This window comes from Mobula hypostoma, chromosome X2, assembly GCF_963921235.1.
Source record: "Mobula hypostoma chromosome X2, sMobHyp1.1, whole genome shotgun sequence".
NCBI classification, from domain to species: Eukaryota; Metazoa; Chordata; class Chondrichthyes; order Myliobatiformes; family Myliobatidae; genus Mobula; species Mobula hypostoma.
The window spans coordinates 25,535,790-25,558,212 of record NC_086129.1 but is presented as its reverse complement, the minus strand read 5'-3'; the positions used below and the strand labels follow the sequence as shown (position 1 = coordinate 25,558,212).

General features: G+C 42.7%; 1 protein-coding gene across 4 annotated transcripts in view; it reads left to right on the top strand.

Moving 5' to 3' along the window:
* The window catches only part of robo3 (roundabout, axon guidance receptor, homolog 3 (Drosophila)), a 609,199-nt gene that overhangs the window by 534,029 nt on the left and 52,747 nt on the right, over window positions 1-22,423 (top strand). For all 4 annotated transcript variants that reach the window (XM_063038553.1, XM_063038552.1, XM_063038556.1 and 1 more), the window contains 7 exons: window positions 100-316; window positions 2,558-2,682; window positions 6,964-7,135; window positions 16,585-16,779; window positions 18,571-18,594; window positions 20,678-20,720; window positions 20,819-20,967. In XM_063038553.1, coding sequence (XP_062894623.1) covers window positions 100-316; window positions 2,558-2,682; window positions 6,964-7,135; window positions 16,585-16,779; window positions 18,571-18,594; window positions 20,678-20,720; window positions 20,819-20,967 — 925 coding nt within the window. The remainder of the gene's footprint in view (window positions 1-99; window positions 317-2,557; window positions 2,683-6,963; window positions 7,136-16,584; window positions 16,780-18,570; window positions 18,595-20,677; window positions 20,721-20,818; window positions 20,968-22,423) is intronic.

The following is a 22,423-nucleotide window of genomic DNA, read 5'->3' as shown; positions in this document are numbered from 1 at the left end:
CTGTGTCATTGGCAAAATAAAATGGACATATAATTCTCCATTGTGTGATCTAAGCCATTAATTACCACGTGTCTTTCTGCCCTGGTGTGTTTGTTGCAGGTTGATCGGCAAGCCCAATTCATTCAGGGTTACCGGGTGATGTACCGAACCAAAACAAGTACCTGGCTAGTTCAAGATGTGAAATCCCCAGCTGAGCGCACCACCATTCTTGTGGACTTGAAGAAGGGAACAGAGTACGAGATTAAGATCCGCCCGTATTTCGATGAGTTCCAAGGAATGGACAGTGAATCTGTCACTGTGCGGACGCCAGAGGAAGGTAAGGTTCTGATGCAACCTAACAGCACAAGTTTGACCTTACAGATGCTTTGGGACTTGCGTGATCTGCACCAAGGTCACACAGCAGGCTATAGTGAATTGCCAGACCATTTCAAACTGTGCTTGATTTTCTGTGGGCTGCAGAGAGTTTCTTTTGCATGACCAGCACAAACCAGCTTAACCCCCCTAACTTAAACAGTTAGCGTAGTGGCGCAACAGTTAGTTCTCCAGGGACACTGGTTCGATGCTGATCTCAGGTATCATCTATGTGGAGTTTGCATGTTTTCTCCATGTGCGAGTGCATTTCCCGCTTTTTCTCTGATTTTTTCTCATATATCACAAAAACATCCTGCTGGATTAAATTGGCTGTGGCAAATGAGTGCTTGGTTATTAATGGTGCAAATTAGAAAGTGGAATTGGCGTGTATATATGAAAATATGTTACAGTAATGCAGGTAAACAGGGAGAGGGGTAATGGGACTAGTGGGTTCTTCCACTGAGAGCATGCATGAGCCTAATTGAACAAATGACTGTCTTTGTTTAGCAATAGAGGCATTTTAAGCAGATTGGGTTTCCCCCTAGATGCTTCAGTTTCCTCACACATCCCAAAGCCATGCAGGTTGGTAGATAACATGGCCACTTTAGATTGCCCCTGATATGTTGGTACGTGGTAGAATCTAGGCAAGCTTACAACAATGTGGAGAGAGTAAAATGGGCTAAATTGGGATTTAGTGTAAAGGGGTACTTGATAGTCAGCATAGACTCTGTGGGACAAAGGGCCAACTCTGTGCAGTAGGAAGCTGTGACTATTTAAATTTATTTATTTTTGAATATTTTGTCTTTTTAATTATTTGAGCTCTTGTTTTAAATGTATTTAATCATCCATATTTGATAAAGGGTTTGTAAACTTGAACTGAGGCCTAGTCGCTGCTCATAGACCACTTTGCTGCACTGAATGGTCAAAGCAATGAGGCATGGGGGCCGTTGGAGACCACACAGCCTGAAAGGGGAATGACACCAGGTGTATTTGGGGCATGGACCCCGCTGAGTAGAATTCAGGTCAAAGTCTTGTTTGCTGCTCTCTAGAGGAAGCCTGCAGCAATGTTCTTTCACAACAATCCTTCGGCTGTGGTGCATTAGATTGTCTTCTAATCTTCCTGCAGGAATGAAAGGTTGATCAAATAGTGGAGTGAAAACAGATTTCTTAAAGTAAGATCTATTTTCTTTGAAAATTTCCTTTTATAGTCACATTTTTTCCCTTCAATGACCCAAGATCAGGATAGTGGGAGGAGATGATTCTCCACAGCAGCTGAAGCTCATAACACAATGATCACAGCACAACTGGTAATAATCTACCAATCAATCTCCCATTATTTTTCATTCCTCCACATCTCCCTCTTCAGATCTCCTCACATCTGTTTACAGATCAGTGTTTGTCGAGGGTTTGGTGGAAAACTGCCTTCCTGCCTCCCAGCTGTGTCTCCCAGCTTCTGCCTCAGTATAAATGCAGCTTGCCTTTTAGCTGCACTGTAGAGGGCTGTTAAACAGTTGGCAGATTGTCACCATTTAGTACTTGCAGCAAAGGTTGACCAAAGGTTATAGATTGATAGACTGACCGTCTATCAGTGATATGTGCTGAGTCTTTCCTTGAGGGATCAGTGGAAAGGATAAATATTGAAGGAAGAAATTTGCTTGACATGACACTGAGTTTACCAACCGCCCATGTGTGTTGGGCAGTGCTAAGCAATAGCTTGGCTCTGACAAGAACAGATAGGAAATGTGAAATATTTCACCCAGGTGATTATCATAAACACTTTTCATTGCCAGTGTTATTTTGGAGAATATACTCTGATTTTACAACTTGGTCATCCCTTGTGGGAATATCTCTCAATCCAGAAACCTTTCAAACGGACAAATCAGTTAATGGCCTGATCTAAAATGGGCTTGAAAGTTCCATAGTGCCTTCAATTAGTAAGTAATATAACCTATTTTAAAAAATGTGAAGTGCTGTTTTTAAAACTCAGGAAGATGGTATATTGTTGAAATCTGCTGCCAGAGTCACTCTCCCTTTGCCATCTCTAACCCAGCTTAACCTGGCTCAGCAGGACCATTGCACGTCCTTGAACTCACTTTATCTCAAATATGTTGAGGCACAGACCACAGCAGGAGCTGCCTCAGAGTCCTGCAGCCTGCTTTCTCTTCACTTAAACATTCTTTTCTTCTTTTCCACTAAACAAAAACAGCTCCTGCTGCTGCGCCACAAGCTGTTACCGTGGCAACAATTGGCTTGAGCAACAGCACCAGTATCAGCGTGTCCTGGGAGCCACCTCCCGTTGAGGAGCAGAATGGAATCATCCAGGAGTACAGGGTAAGCCGGGACACCGGAGGGATAAATCAAATGAACAGTGGGACAGGGGAAGCTAATGACTGAGGTTTGAAAATATATTAGCCTAATTTCTCAACAGTTGGGACATGTTAATTAAAGAATTTAATCATAATTGTTCTGAGGTGAAGAATGAAAACAAAAGAAGCCTCGTAAATCCATGGAGGCTTGGCATTTTTACAATGAGCCTTTAATGGTGATAAGGTTACTGTTTACCATATGTTCATTACTTTAATTGATCTTTATTCCCCATGCAGCTGGCCTGTTTTAAGGGAGGACTGGTCATGCATGCTCAACGTGAAAGCTAAAACAGTTGAGGATTAAGGGCTGTGTTTTGCACTTTATGGCTGAAGCATTTTGTTGAAGTATTTTTTTCTCTAGAGCTGAGTACTCACGAGTGGTAGCTGGCATCGAGTTTGTTGCTTTCAGTCTGAATTTTCATTAGGATGCATGGTAGGAAAGTGACCAGAGCACATTTATGATAATACAGGTTGCACTGTCTGGGCAGCCAGCTTGTAACTCTGAGTGCCTGAGCCTTTGCTCAGCCATCTGCAGGACGTATAGTAAGGAGCAAAACCTGCGCCCAACTTTGCAAAGGGAGAACTAGCAGAGTGAAACAATCACTAACGGTATTCTGCACAACAAAAACAGCCACTTGGTTCCGCTGGCAACTGCTCGGCTGGCGAAGGGAATGGCGATTTATCATTCAGTATATGCACCTTGACTGGTCGAGCAGCCATTTGCATCTGCCAATTTCAGTTCAAACCCTCACAGTTGGAACCAGTAAAATGTATTTGCTCACAACCACTGGGGTAAATATTCATCATGAATGACTGCTAGAAACAGACTAACGGTAACTGTCAGGTTTTCATTTCATAGATCTCAAAAAACAATAATCAGGCAGTCATGCCCTTCCTTCTCCCCGAGCCCTGCCAGATTACCACAAAGCTAGTGCAAACAAAGATGTATCTCCTTGTTCCTGACTATCACAACTGGCTCCTTGGCTATTGCTTCTTCAGCATTTACGGCCAAGCCAGGATGGAGTCTGCCCACAGTACTTGTAATGGTCAAGCATTGAAAACAAGTAACTTTGGTATATTTCAAATGGTTCCATTTTAATATCAGAGAATGTATACAGTATACAACCTGAAATTCTTATGCTTCACAGGCATCCACAAGATCAAAAGAGAACCCCAAAGAATTAACAACAGAAAAATGTTAGAACCCTAGAGCGCCCTCTCCCTCTTCCCAACACAAGCAAAACATCAACCTCCCCACTCCCCCCCCCCACCCATTCAGCAGAAAGCATTAGCACCCACCACTCACCAAGCAAAGCCCCCAAAGGGAGACCATGATCTGCGGTCAACAAAAGCTGTACCCAACACTTCGACATGCTACAGGCTCTCTCTCTCACTAACAAGGGACAGAGAGGTGTCACCAATTTCTCGGCGAAAGGGGAGACTAAGAAACAGTCGCTGTTACGGTGTTACAGTCTGCCGTGTCACTTTTTATTCCAAGATTCTCCGACTCGAGAATCGGCAGAGAAGAAGAGAGAGGGAGCGGTCATTCGAGTACAGAGACCTCTGTCAGCTGTGAAATTCTGATGTTCCTCCTCCCGCCTTGCCTTAGTCAGTGACACTGGCATGGAATCAGTCATTCACAGGGCCGCACCCTGGAGGCCCGCAACAGCCAAGCCGCTCCTGGATATGTCAAAAAAACAGCTGGTCGGTGAGCTTAGGAAGAAGGGAACTCATTCACCGGGGAAAAACTCAGTTTGAGTGCATCTGCAGATCACCGACTTAGACAGAACCCCAGCCACCTTGAAAAGTGCGAAAAAGGAGACATTAAAGAGAGGAATTTAAACTGTTTTTGCAGATGAGCTTGAGCAAGCAGCTATTTGGTGCCATCTTAGTTGCGTATATCTGCAGTCACTCGGAAATCAAATGAACAGGAGATATTTATCATCAATAAATGCCCATGATCGGGTGCAGTTCAGAGGCATAGCACCTCATGTCGGGCCAGAGGAAATGTGATGCTCAGACCTCTGACTGGCAAACAGCTAGCCTCAATGTGCATGGTGGCTTGTGGATCATTGGTTAGGTTCTTCAAGGAAACAAGTGGGGAAGATGTAATAAAATGCAAATCTCATTATGATCCTGCACTTGTTTTGAGCTGACACCTTATTGTTTACTTGCACTGCACTTTCTCTGCAACTGTAACACTTTATTCTGTACTCAGTTATTGTTCTACCATGTATTACGTCAATGCACTGCTGTAATTAATTGATCTTTATAAATGATACACAAGACCATGTGACACGTGATAATACTAAATCAATACCAATAAATCTGAAATGGATGTGTGCGCCCAAAATTCATATTAGAAGGCCAGAAGTTTGACATCAATAATTGCAATCACATTCTCCCCACAAATCATTAAATTGAGGGAAAGCTAAAAGCTGCTCAGGATTGATTGAATGCGCAGTTAAAAGTGCTCCCCTAATGTTGGCACAGAGAGTGAAGAGTGTTGTCAAAAACTCCTGGAGGGGTTTAGATCCCGGCTGAACATTGGCTGCTTGAATTTGAGTATTAGAAGGACAAATTCCAATGAGAAAATGTTCTTCTTTTAATTGTCCTTGTGTCCTTAAAAGCATCATGATGGAATATTGAATACTCATCCACATCTAGCCAAATCAGTCATCAAAATCAAAATCATCCGCAAGTTTAAGACAATTTAGGTTAGGGCTCCGTAATACATCCTAATCTTCAGATATTTAGGCAGCAAGGGAAAAATAACTGGCAAAATGTTATTTCAGTTTCCTTAAATCACTGTAATTGTAAGTATTGATATAGTTATGTATGCTGTTTAAATTGACTTGCACAAATATCCTTCATATCACAATGTCTTCATGTTCAATACAAATGAATAACATATTGATTACATTGCACTCAAAGCTCTAGTGATCTTTTGGTTAGCACAGATAGTCATTCACTGTCTAATCACCTAATCCCACATTAATACCTTTATAATTAAATTGTTATTCCTAAGACTTTAAAATAGGCATTATCACACAAAGCCGCATCTCGGATCACTGCCCTCAGCCACGTAGTTGCTTATGTGGTTGGAGGCTGAATGAAAAGTCGTCGCTGTTTTTTGGTTATCTGTTATTACCAGCCCAAACTTTATCCCATTGACGGTATTAGAATCAAAAACAGAGGCATATGTTGCTGAACTGGTTTCATTAATGGTCAGGTGTTGCACTTTTGGAAATCAGCGTGGAGTGTACAGTAAATGGCAGGACCCTCGGGAACAAAGATGCACAGAAAGATTTTGGGGCTCAAATCTATAGGTTACTGAAAGTAACAACACAAGTAAAAAGGCTGTGAAAGAAGGCGTATGGCAAGTGCCTTATTGGACAGGCCAATGAGCATGGCAGCTGGCAAGTCACACTGTATCTATAAAATATTTTGGTTTGGCCATAGTTTTATCTGGAGACTGAGAGGCAACTTGATCAAAGTATATAAAATTATCAGAGGCACAGATGGGCTAGACAGAGTCTTTTCCCCAGGGTGAAAATGTCAAATAATAGGGGGCATAGGTTTAATGCATGAGGGGCTAATGTTTAAAGAAGATTTGCAAGGCAGGGTATTTTAGACTTTAATATACTGCGTGGGGAGGCAGAGAGAAAGCAGACAAAGTAGGACTAAGGGGGCATTTGGATAGGCACACGAATAGGCAGTGAGTAGAGAAATGTAGAACGTGCACAAGCAGAAGGAATCAGCTTAAATTGGTGTCATGGTCAGCGCAGACATGATGGGCTGAAAGACCTGTTGCTGTACTACGCTGTTGTATGAGCTGAGAGATAATTTAGATTTAAATTTGTTTGTTGTTTTATATCCAGGGTAGAAGGAAATTCCTTGCATGCATGAAGCTTTCAGATTAGAATACATGGATATTGAAATGTGCCTTCTCTGTTAACAATCAACACAATCTGAATATGTGCTGGCAAGTGTCGCCACACATTCTGGTGCCAACATAACATTCCCACAATGCTCTGCAGAACAGCACGCGGCCAACATACAACAGGTAATGACAGTAAAACAAGCCCCTTTCCCACCCCACCCACACATACAGATGGGCCTCAATCCCAGGACAGGCCGCCTCCAGATCATGGCCCCAGATTCTCAGAGTGTATACATGGTAATATAATGTTCATCTGTGCATGCAAACAAAATTGATTTGAATTCATGGTGTTTATTCTTGTAGATCTGGTGTTTGGGAAATGACTCCCGTTTCCATGTTAACAAGTCGATTGATGGAACTGTCCATTCAACGGTTGTCCGTGGACTAATAGCTGGCATGCTGTACCGTGTGGAAGTTGCAGCAGCTACCAGCGCTGGAGTTGGGGTCCGGAGCCAGCCTGCAACTATCCTCATAAGTAAGTGAGAAAGAACCTAGAAGCATACCTATAGTATTTAAAGACTCTGCATCAAATAAGACATTTATTTCCTGTAACATATTTCTATAACACTTCATTCTTTACATTTCTGTTGCTGTGGAAGACTGCACATTTTCACATATTGTGGATAGCAAAGTGGAATAACGATGCTTCTCTAGATGACCCTAAGACAGGGGTTCCCAAGCTGGGGTCCACAGACCCCTCAGTTAATGGTAGGGGTTCATGGCATGACAAAAGTTGCGAGCCCCTGCTCTAAGATGTGCTCCTTACTGCAATTGAATACAACTGAAGAAAGGCCTGGATTTAGTGCACATCTGTCACAAACAAAGATATTCTGTGTTATTTTATGGGCAATGAAATAGATTTTTTGAAATGTAGTCAGTATAATCAGTTAGTTTGTGCATAGAGAGGTCCCACAAGCAGCAAAGATAACATAATACTCAGGTTTACTGTTTGAGGGAGAAATGTTGTCTAAGACACTGTGGGTAAAATTTCCCCGCTGTTCTTCAAATAGTCCAATAGAATCTTTTACAACCTCTGGGAGTAGCTGATGGATGCTTGTTTTGATGTCTCATCAAAATCATGGCACCTTCGATAATCCAACTCTCCCTCAATGAAAGTTTGAAGCATCAACCTTAAATTGTATGCTCAAGCTTGCAAGAAGGAATCTGATAGGAGAGAAGAGTGGACTGTGGGAGAATGGGAAGAAGGAGGGGTGCCAGGAGGAGGTGATAGACAGATGAGGAGAAGAGGTAAGAAGCCAGAATGGCAAATAGAAGAAGAGGAAGGGGGGAGGGAAAAAAAACTTGAAGGAGAAATCAATGTTCATGTCATCAGGGTGGAGGGTACCTTGATGGAATGGGAATGAGGATAGGAATCAAAATGTTTTGCCACTGGAAAATTCAATTTTTGGCGGATAGAGCGGAGGCGCTCGATAAGGCGGTTCCGCAGTTTACATCAGGTCTCACCAGTGTAGAGGAGGCCGCATCGGGAGCACCAGACATAATAGCTAACCCCAGCAGGGTTCGCAGGTGAAGTGTTGCCTCACCTGGAAGGACTGCTTGGGGCCCTGATTGGAGGTGAGGTCGAAGGTAAATAGTCAGGTGTAGCATTTCTGTTCTTTGTAGGGACATGTGCCGGGGGGAGATTAGTGGGAAGGGACAAATGGACAAGGAAATCATGAAGGGAGTGATTCCCGTGGGAAGCGGGGAGTGGTGGGAAAGTAAAGAACAATACAGCAGAGGAACAGGACCTTTGGCCCTGTAATGTTGTGCTGAACTAATCACATAAGTACTCAAATGCTCAACTAAACTAATCCCTCTACATGTTATGATATCATAAGTCGTTTGTGGGAACACCACCGCCTGCAGCTTCCCCTCTCAGTCATGCACCATCCTTGCATGGAAATACTGTCTATTGGTGGTCCTTCATTGCCTATAGGTCTAGGTTCTGAAACCACCCAGCCAATAGCACTGTTAGGATGATTTAACCAACGGATGCAGCAGTTCAAGAACATGCCCAGCCATCACCTTCCCTAAGCAAAAACCTCTGGCCTTGCTTATGGCACCATTATCCCAAAAAAGTGGATGAATGAGAAAAAAGTTGCTGCTGTACATTTAGAATAACATCCCATCTGACAAATGGTGAGCAACATCTGAGAGGACTGCTGGTATGGATCAAGCTATTGGAAAACATTTATATCAGAGGATTTAGCTGTTCCATCTCCCAAGCCCCTATTTAAGTTCCTACTCAGGCTGATTGCCTACATTTCTTGGCTCTCATTCACATCTCCCTGTTGGAAAGGAAGATTGGATAATTTCTGCCTGAACAATTCAATTTGGACACATTCATCTGCCAGCTTAGCATGTAAAAGGTTATGGGTCATTGAGTAATCTAATGCTGGAGTCAACCGCCATGTTATTCTTGAAGGAAAGATTTCCAGTAGTGAGCTGTAAAATTCAGAGCATATGATATCGGGTTTTTGGGAGATTCCAATAGCATGGTTAAAATTATGAATTGTCTTGATAAAGTGGAAAGAGCAATCTTGGTTCCACTGGCAGGATGGTCTATAACCAAAGTTCAAAGTACATTTATTATCAAATTACATATTTTACTTAAAATCTTGAGATTTGTCTCCTTATTGGCAGCCAGAAAACAAAAAAAGCCAATAGAATCCATTAAAAAGAAGAAAACCATCAAACACCCAATGTGCAGAAAAAAAACAAATTGTGCAAAACAATAAAAGGAAGCAAATAACATTGAGAGCTGGGGTTCACAGCCACGAAGCCATTCATCACTGCAGCCTATTCAGGAGCCCACTAGTTGCAGGCCAGAGCCTCAATTCAGTGCAGAGACGAGTAAACCTCGCGGAGCAGCGAGCTGGACACTGGCCCTTCACTCGCCTCCAGCCCCAATATCCTGACCTTTTCAACTGGCCAAACCTCAGGTAGTTCCTCACTCTCAGACCCGGGCCCCGCTGCCTTGCTCTGTCTCACCTCCGATCGCCTTGCCTCCATTGTGCTGCAGTGAATCGCCTCCACATCTGTTCCAGCAATGGTCAAACATCGGCTCATTCCCCATTCTCAGGCCCAGGCCACGCCATCTTGATTCAGCCTGTACTCACCACGCCGCAACTATCCTGCACCTTTGAGGCTTCAGTTCACACCAGAAAAATGTCAGGTCAAACAGGCGGTTCGAAAGCTCAACTCCGAAATAGCTATTGATTGCAGTGATCATATCCGAGATAAAGTGTGATTAATACAGTAGGTTATAGTTTTGTTAGCTACCAGCAGGTTGTCACTTGTGCTTCCCCAGCACCATTTTAAACATCACCCACAGAGATGGGTAGAGATACATTGAAGATAGTTAACCAAATAATCAGTAGGGAGCAATGAGAATTTCTTAAGCAGCCCCAGAGTCAAAGTCATGTTTATTGTCATATGCACAAGTACATGTATGCACAGGTGTAATGAAAAGCATACTTGGAGCAGCAACATAGGCACACAACGTTCACAAGAAAAACAAACTACATAAATTATATAAAGTTATTCAATTAAAAAGTCCATTGTAGCGGAAAGTTGTCATGGTGTTGCTATACTGATGTAGTGATTGGAGTTGTGCAGGTTGGTTCAAGAACTAGAATGGTTGAAGGGAAGTAGCAGTTCTTCAACCCACTGGTGTGGCCTCTTATCTTAATCTGTAATTTGCTGATTGAAAGGATGTTGAAAACAGTTTCAGTAATAACTTTCAGAAGAGCCACCTAAATATTTCACAGGGGTCTAAGGAAAGAGCAAGGCAGCATGACTAACTCTCACAAAGAGCTGGTTCAGACACAATAGCTGATAGCCCTCCGTGTTTTAAGGTTCCATAATTGAAAAAAAAAGGTTGTTTTGTTTGTCAGTCTTCAAAGACTATGAGTTCCCATGATTCAAACAATTGGTTCGATTTTAATTGATCCAGAAATTATGAGCTCTGTTGATGCCCAAGGGTACTTAGAGATTATTGAAGCTGTAGTAACATCAAACACCATTAAATAATGAAATGTACTGTATTTTTAATGATTAGTAAATTATTTTAAAAATATGATGCAAAGTGAGTCAGTGTTCAGCTGGAGGCCGTGTACAGCCCAGCTTGATGCATCCCTTTACAAATAATTATTCTTTGAAGATAAATTAAACAATAATTTCCTATCATTTAGCTGTGCTGCAGTGCATTAAGCCTTGGCCACATGTTTGCATTTCACTGCATTATCCCAGTATAGAGCAGTATCCCTACAGGAAACAGTGAGTAGTGATCCAATGTTTCTCCACTGGGCTGGGCAAGAGCTGACAATCCAGCCCTGAAGCCTCTGCTGTCGACATTCCTTTAAATCTATAACTCATCTCCATCTTCCCACATTACTTCCCATAATCTCCGCACTTAAAAAGAATCCATCAATCTCAGTTTTGAAATGTTCCAGATTTATGTTCCACAATTCCATTACTCTCCATGTAAATAGAGGATTTGTAATCCAATTTCCTCCAGGATAAGGTTGTGCTTGTCAGTTGCAAATTCCCCCAGCAGAGAAGCTAGCTTTGCTCAGTTTAACTTAGTTAGTTCTTTGACCATATCCAGCACCTCAACACAGCCACCTGAAGTGCTGCAGCAGGATCTTCACAAGGGCTTCATTACACAGCTGCTCAAGGTGGATCAGAGCAGCAGAGAAATTGGTTTTGGTTAGGTTTGGAAACGGAAGTTGAGTGTGATGGGAAAGGTTAGGTAGGTGCAAAAATACAGTTTAAAAAATGGCTTCTTACCAAGCTGAAAGTAAGAAATCTAATGTCCCCTCGTGGAACATGTTTATTTATGAACAGTAGTTGGCATTCGAAGAATGGGCTGGTGGGTAATCCTGGAGGGTTTCTGCTGCAGTTGTATTGCCAAAAAAAAGAAAAGAAAGGAATTCCGTCACCACACTAGTGAGGAGCAAAATGACTGCAACAACTTGCTGTCATGAACCCTTTGGATCAGTGGAAAGCCCCCAAGGCTTCCAGATTTCGGCACTCTACTTCACGTGAATATTGTTAATTTACCAAATTGTGGCTTGTTTTACCTGCTAATTGATCCCTGAAGATTTTACATGCTGTTTATTGGTAACTGTGGGTTTCTTGTGCGGCCTTGTACTATTTAAGTTATGCGCGCTGAGCACTCATCGTTCAGTCTTGAACAAGCCTCCCATAGTGACATTCGTTCAGAGTGACCTACCTTTGTTGATTCTTCTGTGAATAAGTTCACATTTTTTACTTGAGCCTTCAGTTACTCCATGCTGAGGTTCGCTAGCCCGAGGTCATCGTTACACTTGCATTGAGTAGCCCTTAACTTGTAAGTATATGAGCTATTAAGACAGGTTTTGAAAGGGGTACAGTAGGTTTTAATTATCTTAATGGAAGAGAACATGTTTATTTTTTAATCATCAATTATCAATGATTGCCTGCACTCAGAGGAACTGCATGTCTTTACTGAAGCAACTTGCTTCTGTTAACTTGAAACTTGGGAGCTGGAATGTTTGCATTCAGTAGAAAGAGACCAGGGCAAGATTTCTGCTCAAATGGAAACATATTGGATAGTCAGTCTAGTAAATCATACTCTGGGTCATATCCCAGACACAGCCGTGCCTAGTGTAATGAGACGTGGATAACACAAACACATTATACGCAGCAGCAGAGGTAGACCATTCAAACTGAGCATTGTTCTCTTCCCTCATTTGGGTAGGTTCTCAAACCCATTATACTGATTTTACTCTGTAACCCCTATGGCCTTTAATAAACTAAAAATCTAAATCAGTCATTAAAATGCATGATCAAGTTATTACAGTATTTTGTTGAAGTGAATTTGTTATTTCCAGGGGCCCAGTTCTGATCTTCCAGCCAAGATGGTGCCAGGCTGCGGTCTCCATCGGGATCTCTGCTCAGACTTATTTATTTTGTGGGTTCATAGGGATTATTTTGGGGACAGACAGCGAGTTAGGGGTCAGATTAAGGTTTAGCGACAAGGGATTTGGGGAGTAAAAGGCCCACATTTTGAAGGCCAATGACGATGTGGGCAAGTAGGGATGCCAATTGTCCCGTATTAGCCGGGACATCCCGTATATTGGGCTAAATTGGTTTGTCCCATACGGGACCGCCCTTGTCCCGTATTTCCCCCGCTAAGATAGAGCATTCCTATGAAACCGTTCGTAAGCCGAAATGGCATAAAATGCAGAAGCAATTACCATTAATTTATATGGGAAAAATTTTTGAGCATTCCCAGACCAAAAAAAACTACCAAATCATACCAATAACACGTAAAACCTAAAGTAACACTAACATATAGTAAAAACAGGAATATGATAAATACACAGCCCATATAAAGTAGAAATAATGTATGTACAGTGTATCAGAATTGGGAAGATTAAGCCAAAACCGATTTGTAGAAAAAAACTGGCACGCATACGCACACAGGTGCCTGCGTAAGGCTTCACGGTCATGGTAGTTTTTCTCGGGGTAAACACAAGTGTCCCGTATTTGACTGCTACCTTTGTCCCGTATTTGGGAGTGAGAAAGTTGGCAACCCTATGGGCAAGAGACATTAATGGATAGTGGACAGATGTCAGGCCAGCAAGCACTGTGGACAAAGACCAGTGAAGACGAGGGCCGATGCCCCAAAACCACCCCCACTCCCTAGAATCGGTGGGATCAGAGATCTGTGTGGAACGAAGGTACGAGGGCCAGTGACACCCTAGGTGCAAGTCAGCAATTCCAGAGTTTGAGGCTTGGAGTTCTGGGTCCTGTCATCAGTGACTCCTGCGGTTGACGTTGAAGACCTAATCCTGAAGGTTGATCAGAAGTCGAGGCCCACTGGCAGAAGCCCCGAGTCTGCAGGTCTACTGGGGAACTCAGAAGCCTGGAGGCGGCCCTGGCCCAGGCTTGGGAGACTGTCTGTGTACGTGAATAGGTGTGTGGGTGTGTTTAAGGGAGGAAAGGGGCTTGTTTTGCTGTTGTTGTTTTGTTGCTGTTATTCTGCTGAACATTGTGGGCATGCAGTGCTAGTGCTGGAATGTGTGGGTTCACTTGTAGACTACCATTTCTGTTGGTTGTTAATACATTTCACTGTATGTTTTGATATACCTGTGATAAATATCTGAATTTGATGGAACATTGTTCCACTTTCATCTGGACTTCACCACTGGAGAAAACACATCTCTGGATTTTATCCATTTACTCCTTTCCACCATCTTCAAGAACACTAATTACACATCCCTTAACACCTTAGTTACACCACATCTCAACCCTCGAACTTCACTTATACCACACCTCAACTCTAGAGCCTTAATTATACCGCATCTCAATTCAAGAACCTTAATTACACCGCATCTCAACCCTCGAACCTCACTTCCACCACACCTCAACTCTAGAATCTTAATTATACTGCATCTTAGTCGAACTTTAATTAACCATATCTCAACTCAAGAACCTTAACTACACCACACCTCACTGAAGCAAGTCCAACCCAAGTTTAAGCGAATGTTCCTCATACTTTAATCATTTGAAGACTGTGCTGCTACACATGTTGAAGGTTGGAGGGGTTGGGAGTGGGAGGTGGACTTACATAACCAATGTTTAGCTCTGCAAGCATATCTGTCTTAGACGTTCTTTCCCTTCCTATGAGGATTTTGACTTCTCATAGTCGTGCTTCTAAGGGTTGCCTTATCTGCCCACTGCCACCTGTAAAATCCGAGTAATAGGTGACTGTGAATTCCACTTGGTTCAGGGGTATTACACCAATCCTTTAAGATATGTTGGGGTCACACTAAGGACAAAACCTCCCATATTATTGGACAAAAGGATGGATTCCATTCACACTGAATGAAAATTCATGGAAGCGCACTAAGCTTCTGATCTGTGTTGTAGAGGAAGGGGGTTCTTTAGAATGCCGACCAGTCAGCCTCGCGACCTGATATATAGTCCAGAAGCCAGCCTGTCAACCCATCAAATCTGCACCAACCTTCAAGCACCTAATTTACACAAATTTTCCCCTATTTATTCTCTCACATACCAACTCTGCCTCATTCTATCACTCGCCAACACATTAGGGGCAATTTACAATGTTCAGTTAACCATCCAATCTGCCTGCCTTTGTGATGTGAGAGGGCATGGAGCACTCAGGGGAAACCTATGTGATCACAGGGAGAACATGCAAACTCCACACAGACAGCACTCTAGATATGGGCTAAACCAGAACCTCTGGAACTGTGAGGCGGCAGGTTCATTCGCTGCTGCATTGTGCAATCTCCTCTTAAACTCCAGTTGTTTCCCTTGGAACACAAGAGGCTGTGGGAAGATTCAGTTGAGGTGTATAAAATTAAGAAACTCCTCAATAAATAAGTGGAAAACAGATCTAGTTCTATTAGAGTGCACTTCAAATCCAAATGGGCGCAAACTTAAAGTGATTGGTGGAAGGATTAGAGAAATAGATGAGGGGAGGTGAGGTTGTTGGTCAGGGGTTCATGAACTGAAAGGATGGTTGAGGTAAAAATTATTATCACATTTAGTCAGTATTTGGATGTGTAATTGATAAATTGTTTAATTATTTTCACATGTACCAAAGTACAGTGAAAATCTTTATTTTGCATGCCATCATTATAGACACATCACATCAATGCACTGAAATTATCCAAAGGAAAAGCAACAAGACAATACAGAACAAAATTACAGAGAAGATGCAGTGCACACAGACAATACGGTGCAAGGGCATGCCAAGGTAGATTGTGAGGTCAGGAGTCCATCTTATCGTACAAGAGGTCTGTTCAGTAGTCTTACAGCAGTGGAATAGATGTTATCCTTGAGCCTGGTGGTGTTTGCTTCCAGGCTTCTGTATCTTCTGCCCAGTGGGAGAGGAGAGAAGAGAGAACGTCCAGGGTGGGAGGAGTTTTTGATGATGCTGGCTGCTTTACTGAGGCAGTGAGTATTGTAGACAGAGTCTTATGGTCATGGGCAGAGCAGTTGTCATACCAAGTTGAAATGTGATTGGTAGCAGGATTATAGAAGAACCTGAGGGGAGGGGAAGTTGTGGGTTAAAAACTCACTAACTGAAAGGATGGTAGAGGTATAAACCCTTGCCGCACTTAAACAGCATTTGGATGTATAGTTGAAGAGCTGGGAGTTGCAAGGTACAAACCATCCTGTGCTGGAATATATAGAATTGGAATCAACTTTATTATTATTGACATATGTTGTGAAATTTATTTTTGTGGCCACAGTACAGTGCAATCTATAAAATATACTATAAATTATAATAAGAAATATATGCTGTATAATAAAATGATAAATAAGTAGTGCACAGAGAGAGCAAAAAATACTGAGGTAATGTTCATGGGTTCATTGTCCATTCAGAAATCTGATGGCAGAGGAGAAGAAGCTTTTCATAAAACATTGAGTGTGTGTCTTCAGGCTCCTGTACTTCCTCTTCTGATGGCAGTAATGAGAAGAGGGCATGTCCTGGGTGGTCCTTAATGATGGATGCCACCTTTTTGAGGCATCGCCTTTTGAAAGGGTGATAGAGCTGGCTGAGTTTATAAGCCTCTGTAGCGTTTTCCAATCCAGTGGAGTGGCCTCTCCATACCAGATGGTGAAGCAACCAGTTGAACATTCTCCACAGTACATCTGTAGAAGTTTGCTAGAGTCTTTGGTGACATATCAAATCTTCTCAAGCTCCTCATGAAATACAGCCAGTGTCATGACTTCTTTGTAATTGTATCAATATGTTGGGCCCAGGGTGGATCTTCTGAGATGTTGACACCCAGGAACTTGAAATTGTTCACCCAAGTCAAATTTCTGCCCCACATTTTGTTTACTTCAAATGTTTTTAAATTTGGGCTCTTTGGAAGCTCTTCTAACCTTTTCATCTGCCCCCAGATCCATCCTCGGACCAGGAGTCGGTTCTCGTGGAGGACAATGAAAATGTCAGCCTGGCAGAGCAGATAACTGATGTGGTGAAGCAACCAGCATTCATCGCTGGCATTGGTGGCGCCTGTTGGGTGATACTGATGGGTTTCAGTGTGTGGCTCTACTGCCGGAGGAAGAAAAGGAAGGAACTCAGTCACTACACTGGTGAGGAGAGATTATACTCAAACAGCTTGCATTTGTGTAGCACCCTCAGTTCTTCATTGGAGTACTTGATGTTGAACCATATGAGTTATTGGGACAGATATCTAAGGGGCAGAGAGATATCAGGAAAGAATTACATTTCTGTGGCTGAAGGCACAGTTAGCATAGTGGACAGGATAACATCAGGTCTCTTAACTGGAAATAGTTGAGTGGAAGACCCTCAGTTTTGAAGGTGGTCGCAGATAAATTGAAATGAAGCCAAACAGGATCTGTGAACATTGATGTAAAGCTGGGGTATTGATAGCCTGGGAGCCAGAGTAGGTCAAAGATCAAAGCTCACCCATACCACAGTGGTCTCTTCAACATGCTTTGGAGAGTAGGTTTAGCCACTAACCCTCTTCCACCACTGAAAACAGGTGAGCCCCTCCGATGGCCCCTGTTAGAAATGTGGTTTGTTGCCCCCTCTCACTGCTGGCAGATTCTTGTTTCTTTTTCTCCTGACTGTTGATACTGGATGTGATACCCCCATGAGCCCTACCTGCAGCAACAAAGTGGTCATCCTGCCACCACGCCAGGCTAAGAAGCAGCAGCAAGTGTATGGCAGCTGAGCAGGAGTGAGGTTAGGCTTTAACAGAGCCTCGTTGGACTGAACTCACTGACAGGCCCTCCTATTAAAGAAGCGAGGACCAGGGATCGCTCCTGGGATCTTCCTGATGAGTGTGGCTCAGCGGCATGTGAAGTTGAACAGGCTGCTGCTGCTGAAACCTGTCCTAGAATTTTTGTAACTGGAGCTGGACAGTGACCAATATCTGGGCTTTCAGTGAGTCAGAGCTGAAAATCTGTTTGCTTTGGTCCTATAATTTCATCGGCAGCGTGGAGCATGTCCCTGCTGACATTTATAAATGAAGCTGGTGGTGACCCACCCCCATCCCACTGAATTTATTCTGCATTTGAGGTACTGCTACTCTAGTTCTGTAGTTGATATTAGGAGTTTGATACCACCTGGGACCCCTTCCAACCTCCCCAGCTGTTCTTGCCTGACAATAATAATGCTTGCACAATATCTGTTCTTACTGTCCATTACAGCACTAACCAAACTCATCACTTTCCAGGTAAGAGAACCTGTCCTTAAGGCACTGACTTTAGGCTGTTCAGCTGATTACTGCTCCAACATACCAAAGCACTGCAGTGACTCCCTCCAGGTCACTGAGTAACACTGGCCATGACAGTTCTGTGCACTCCCTCTGCCTGCTCATTAACCTACAGCCGTATGTTTGCATAAATTGTTGTTACTCCAGAGTCTCCATTCACTAACCCAGAGAGGGCCAGACAGCGGTCCTGACAGAAGGCACTTGCTAACTGGACCTTCCTGCAATGGAAGCGCCTCTCCTCTGCAGGATCCCTCTCAGGGTACAGCTGAACTTGCATGCAAGGCTCAGCCACGCACGAGTCATCTGCCACAAGGTGTGGGGCACAGCTGGAGCTGTGATTCCATGTTGAACTTAAAGCTTAGCCAAAACAATATTGGATGTTAGTGATTATGCTTTTGTGATTACTGGGTCCCACTTTGATCAAACAAGATAAAATCAATTTCTATAAAAATCATTGGAATTCTATTGTTTTCTTTCAGTCTTTAACATTAGGGCATTATCTTGTTACTACAAAGGCTTGAGGGTGTATTTGAAGATGGACCAATATCCCTTTGTGAATATAGCCAATTAACAGCATGAGCTGAGTTACACAGAGACCACTGCATCCACTGACCATTCTCTTTCTCTCCTCTTCCCTTTACAGCTTCTTTTGCGTACACACCAGCAGGTATGTTAAGCAGTCATTTTATGTTCACTCATAGTTTGAATTGTTTCCTTGCAGTCTTTGGTACAAAGTGTGCAATTTTGAAGCCAACCAACAAAGCTCCAAATGTCATAGCATTCCCCAAGAGTCATAATTGCATTCCACGTTTGACACAACAACGTGTGCTTTTTTTCAACAAACACAAAGACATTACCTCAACCATAGAAGTTCAATGCACCCCTATAAAAGAGCTGCAATCTAATTCTTGGCTGTCATTTTAAATTAAATGATTTCTCTGCAAGGTAGCTCTTCAATCAATTTTATTCAGTGTATTGTGAACCCTTGTGATGTTGCGTTAAGTGCATGCTGGGAGAGTTGAGCTATTTGGAAACCTGATGACAAAATGGTTGTCTGTCAGCACTGAGCAGAAAACTGGTCAATAAAATGGATTTTCCTTTCAAAGAACTGCTGCAAGCAAAAAAAAAGCAGAGAAATGAATTAACATAGATCAATCAGGCTGGATCTGAACTTCAAAAAAATAAAAATGTAGTGATTTTTATTGCTTAAAATAATCTTTCAAAAAGACAGATGATTTAACATTATGGACCAGTTCCAGTTACCAAGCTCCAGCAATTCAACCTCCACAGCAAACTTTTTGACAATATTTATTTGATGTTGTCTTGTCCTGTGATAGAAATTATTCATGTGTTGGGCAATAAGCCTCACAAATGCCAGGTTTGTGGAGTGCAACATCATGTCTGTGCCCTTCTTGTATTCTCAGAAAAGGTTTTCAATACGTATTCCTTTGCTGTTGCAAAGGCTAGTGTGCCATTTACTGTTGGTAATGAGTGCAGGCAAAAGAAGAACTGTTTCCTGAGATCGGAACATTCAACCTTTTGCTCCAGTTAGCTGCCACACCCAGCAACTACATGCACCAGAAAATTGGATGCACACAAGGCCCAGGTTGCTCACTGAATTGTTTCTCTGTCAGCACATTGCCTGATCTCAAATGACTAACACTCTAGCATGTGCATCGCAGCCTGCTAGCAGTAGAATGTTAGAATTTGTGGTCTTTTTGACTTCACTTTCCAAAACAGAAAACCCAGTAAGTCAAGACCTGTTGTAACCCACAACTCACTGGTGATAGTGCCTGATATGGAGAAATACAGGATATGATTTGGCAGAATGGGCAATAACTAACCTTACCATTGTAATGTTTTATAGAACATTTAGAGCTGCACTTCAAAAGTGCTTTTACAACCTCAGGACTTCCCAATGCATTTTACAGTTAAATAGCAAATGACCACACTGTGACAATCAGTCTTAGAACACGAGAATAGGAGCAAGAGAAGGACTCTTGGCCCCTCAAATCTGCCCATCATTCTGTATGATCATGTTGATCTATGCTGGTCTCTTCTGCACCAGTTTCCTATAACCCTCAATTCTTTGATCTTACAAATATTTATCTTAAGTTATTTATATTTAATAATATGGTGTTCAGATCATGGGAGGCAGAGATTCACTACCCTCCAAGATCATATTTCATATTTCTGAGAGAATAAATGAAAACAAAAAAAATGTCAGCTAAAGTATAGGGAATGCCCAAGGTATAAAGAGGAAATCTCTGCTCATTTAATTAGAGCAAAAGCATTTTTCATAGAACCTTTGGGAGGGCAAATGGGCTTGGCTTAACATCTCATCCAACAGTGCCTACTCCTGCAGTACCGCACTAAAATACCAGTTTACTCTTTGAGTGCAGAGCCTCACTGTTACAGATGAACTATCAGTCCTGTAATAAAAGTTCAGCACTTATTATCATAAAGCCACACAAGTAAAGAAAATGCTCCCAAATTTTCTTGATAGGGATAAGAAGTCACTTAGAAGATTCCTAGAGATTTTCCTAAATTGGAATAGATTTGTATCATCTCTCTTGCTTTGCCTCACCCAGAAGCTGCCCCTGTGGACAGTGACATCAGTATGAGGTTGCATTCTACACTGGAGTAGGCCGACCTTAGACCTGCAAGTGTGCAAATTCACTCTTATGTTTTTGTGTTCACTATCTTATAAGCTTGTTGTAAAGATTTAACTGGTATTTGCTTTCATGCAGTAGCTTTTCCACACGCTGAGGGTTCAGGCATCAGCAGTAGCAGGTAAATTACAATCAACTCATTTTAAAAAGATCTCCTAGTGGTAGCTTTTAAGTAGTGACACCAAGCTGTGGTATTCACCTACTGAAATATCCTCCCAGACCAGGAATCCTGGGCGCAAATGTCACCAACTACCCCTGGCTGGCGGACTCCTGGCCAGCCTCCAACCTGATGCGGAACAGCAATGGAAAGGAAAGTTCTGCTGGCTCTTGCATAGCAAAACATGAAACTGCTGAGCGGTTCTACAATGGTGAGTGAGGTGATGGGTTTGCACAGGGTGTCCATAGAAGCAGCCAAGGCAACTGTCAATAGATGTGTGTAGGTTTTAAATATGATGTCCCATATGCAGTGTTCAGCATTTTGTGGGGAGGTGTGAGTGATCTCAGATGGAGAGTAGAGAACAATATTCATAAAGACTATAGGCTGTTTCAGTGGTCACAGCTTTTTGCTTTATCGCCATGGTTCCCAATAGGAGTGCAGCTGCTTGGAAAGGTGGCTTTAAGGTACTTATTCGAGTCATTTGTGTAACCAATTGTCAACACCATGGCATCAGAATAACTAGGAGATAACCACCACCTGCCCACTCATGAATGATCAGTCAGTATTTCTCCATTTTGATCCATGCTGTGGGTGGGAGACTTCAATGTTCATCGCTTACAGTTACTCAGTAGTCCAGTACTGACATCCCGACCAAGATCCAAAGGACATAACTATGACTGAGCCAGTAGCCATATGATTAGACAAGCAACATGAGAGAGGAAAACCTATGTGGTGCCATTCTTAGTAATCTGCCAATCACAGGTCAATCTATCCCTGACAATAAATGATATGACTGACAACTGTGCAGTCACTGTGGGCACAAAGTGCTGCCTTCAAAATGAGGACACACTCCATCGTGTTGTGTGGTACCACCACTGTGCTAAGACGATAATCCTAAACTGGGCAACCATGAGATAAAGTGGGCCATGAGCAACAGGAATGTCTTTACTTCGCATTTGATGAACTGCCTACTTCTCACTTTGCCTTTACTCTCAAGCCCGAGACCGACATTATTCTAAGGGAAGTGTAGAAGAGAACTTCAGGAACAATGCAGAGAATTCCTGAAAATAAAAACTGCCAGCCTGGTGAGGATGTGTAGAAACACCATGTCTGGGTCAGAGCTTGGTGATCCGACAGCTACAGGACTGGAACAAAACTCTGCTGCCCGAGGTCATCAATGAGGCTGAATAATGAAAGAGCTGTCAGATGTATGAACATCATCATTCTGAGCACGGCAGAGTCCAGAGTATGATAGAAAGGCCAAAATATTCTATTACCTGACATCAAGAAGTGATTGTGAGCTGGACTAGGTGAATTCAATGGGTGCTGGACATGACTGCAGTTGTGCTTTAGACTTGTGCTCCTGAACTAGATGTCCTTCCAGAAAAGCAATTCCAGTCCACTCAGCACAGTGGCACTGATGACAGCAAGAAACTTCACGGTTTTGTCATGTCCATAAAAAATACGAGTCTAATTCCTTCTCCATCAGTCCGTAGCAAAGTTATGGGGAAGGGCGGGATGTGATCAACAGTGCTGCTAACCAGGTTGATTCAACAGTGCCCTGCCTGTTGACGGGTTAAACTGTATGATCTTCCTATTTCTGGTCTCTTTAGCACGTAGCACAGCTAGCAGTCCTGAGATCACAACTATGGAGGTCCTGTCCTTTA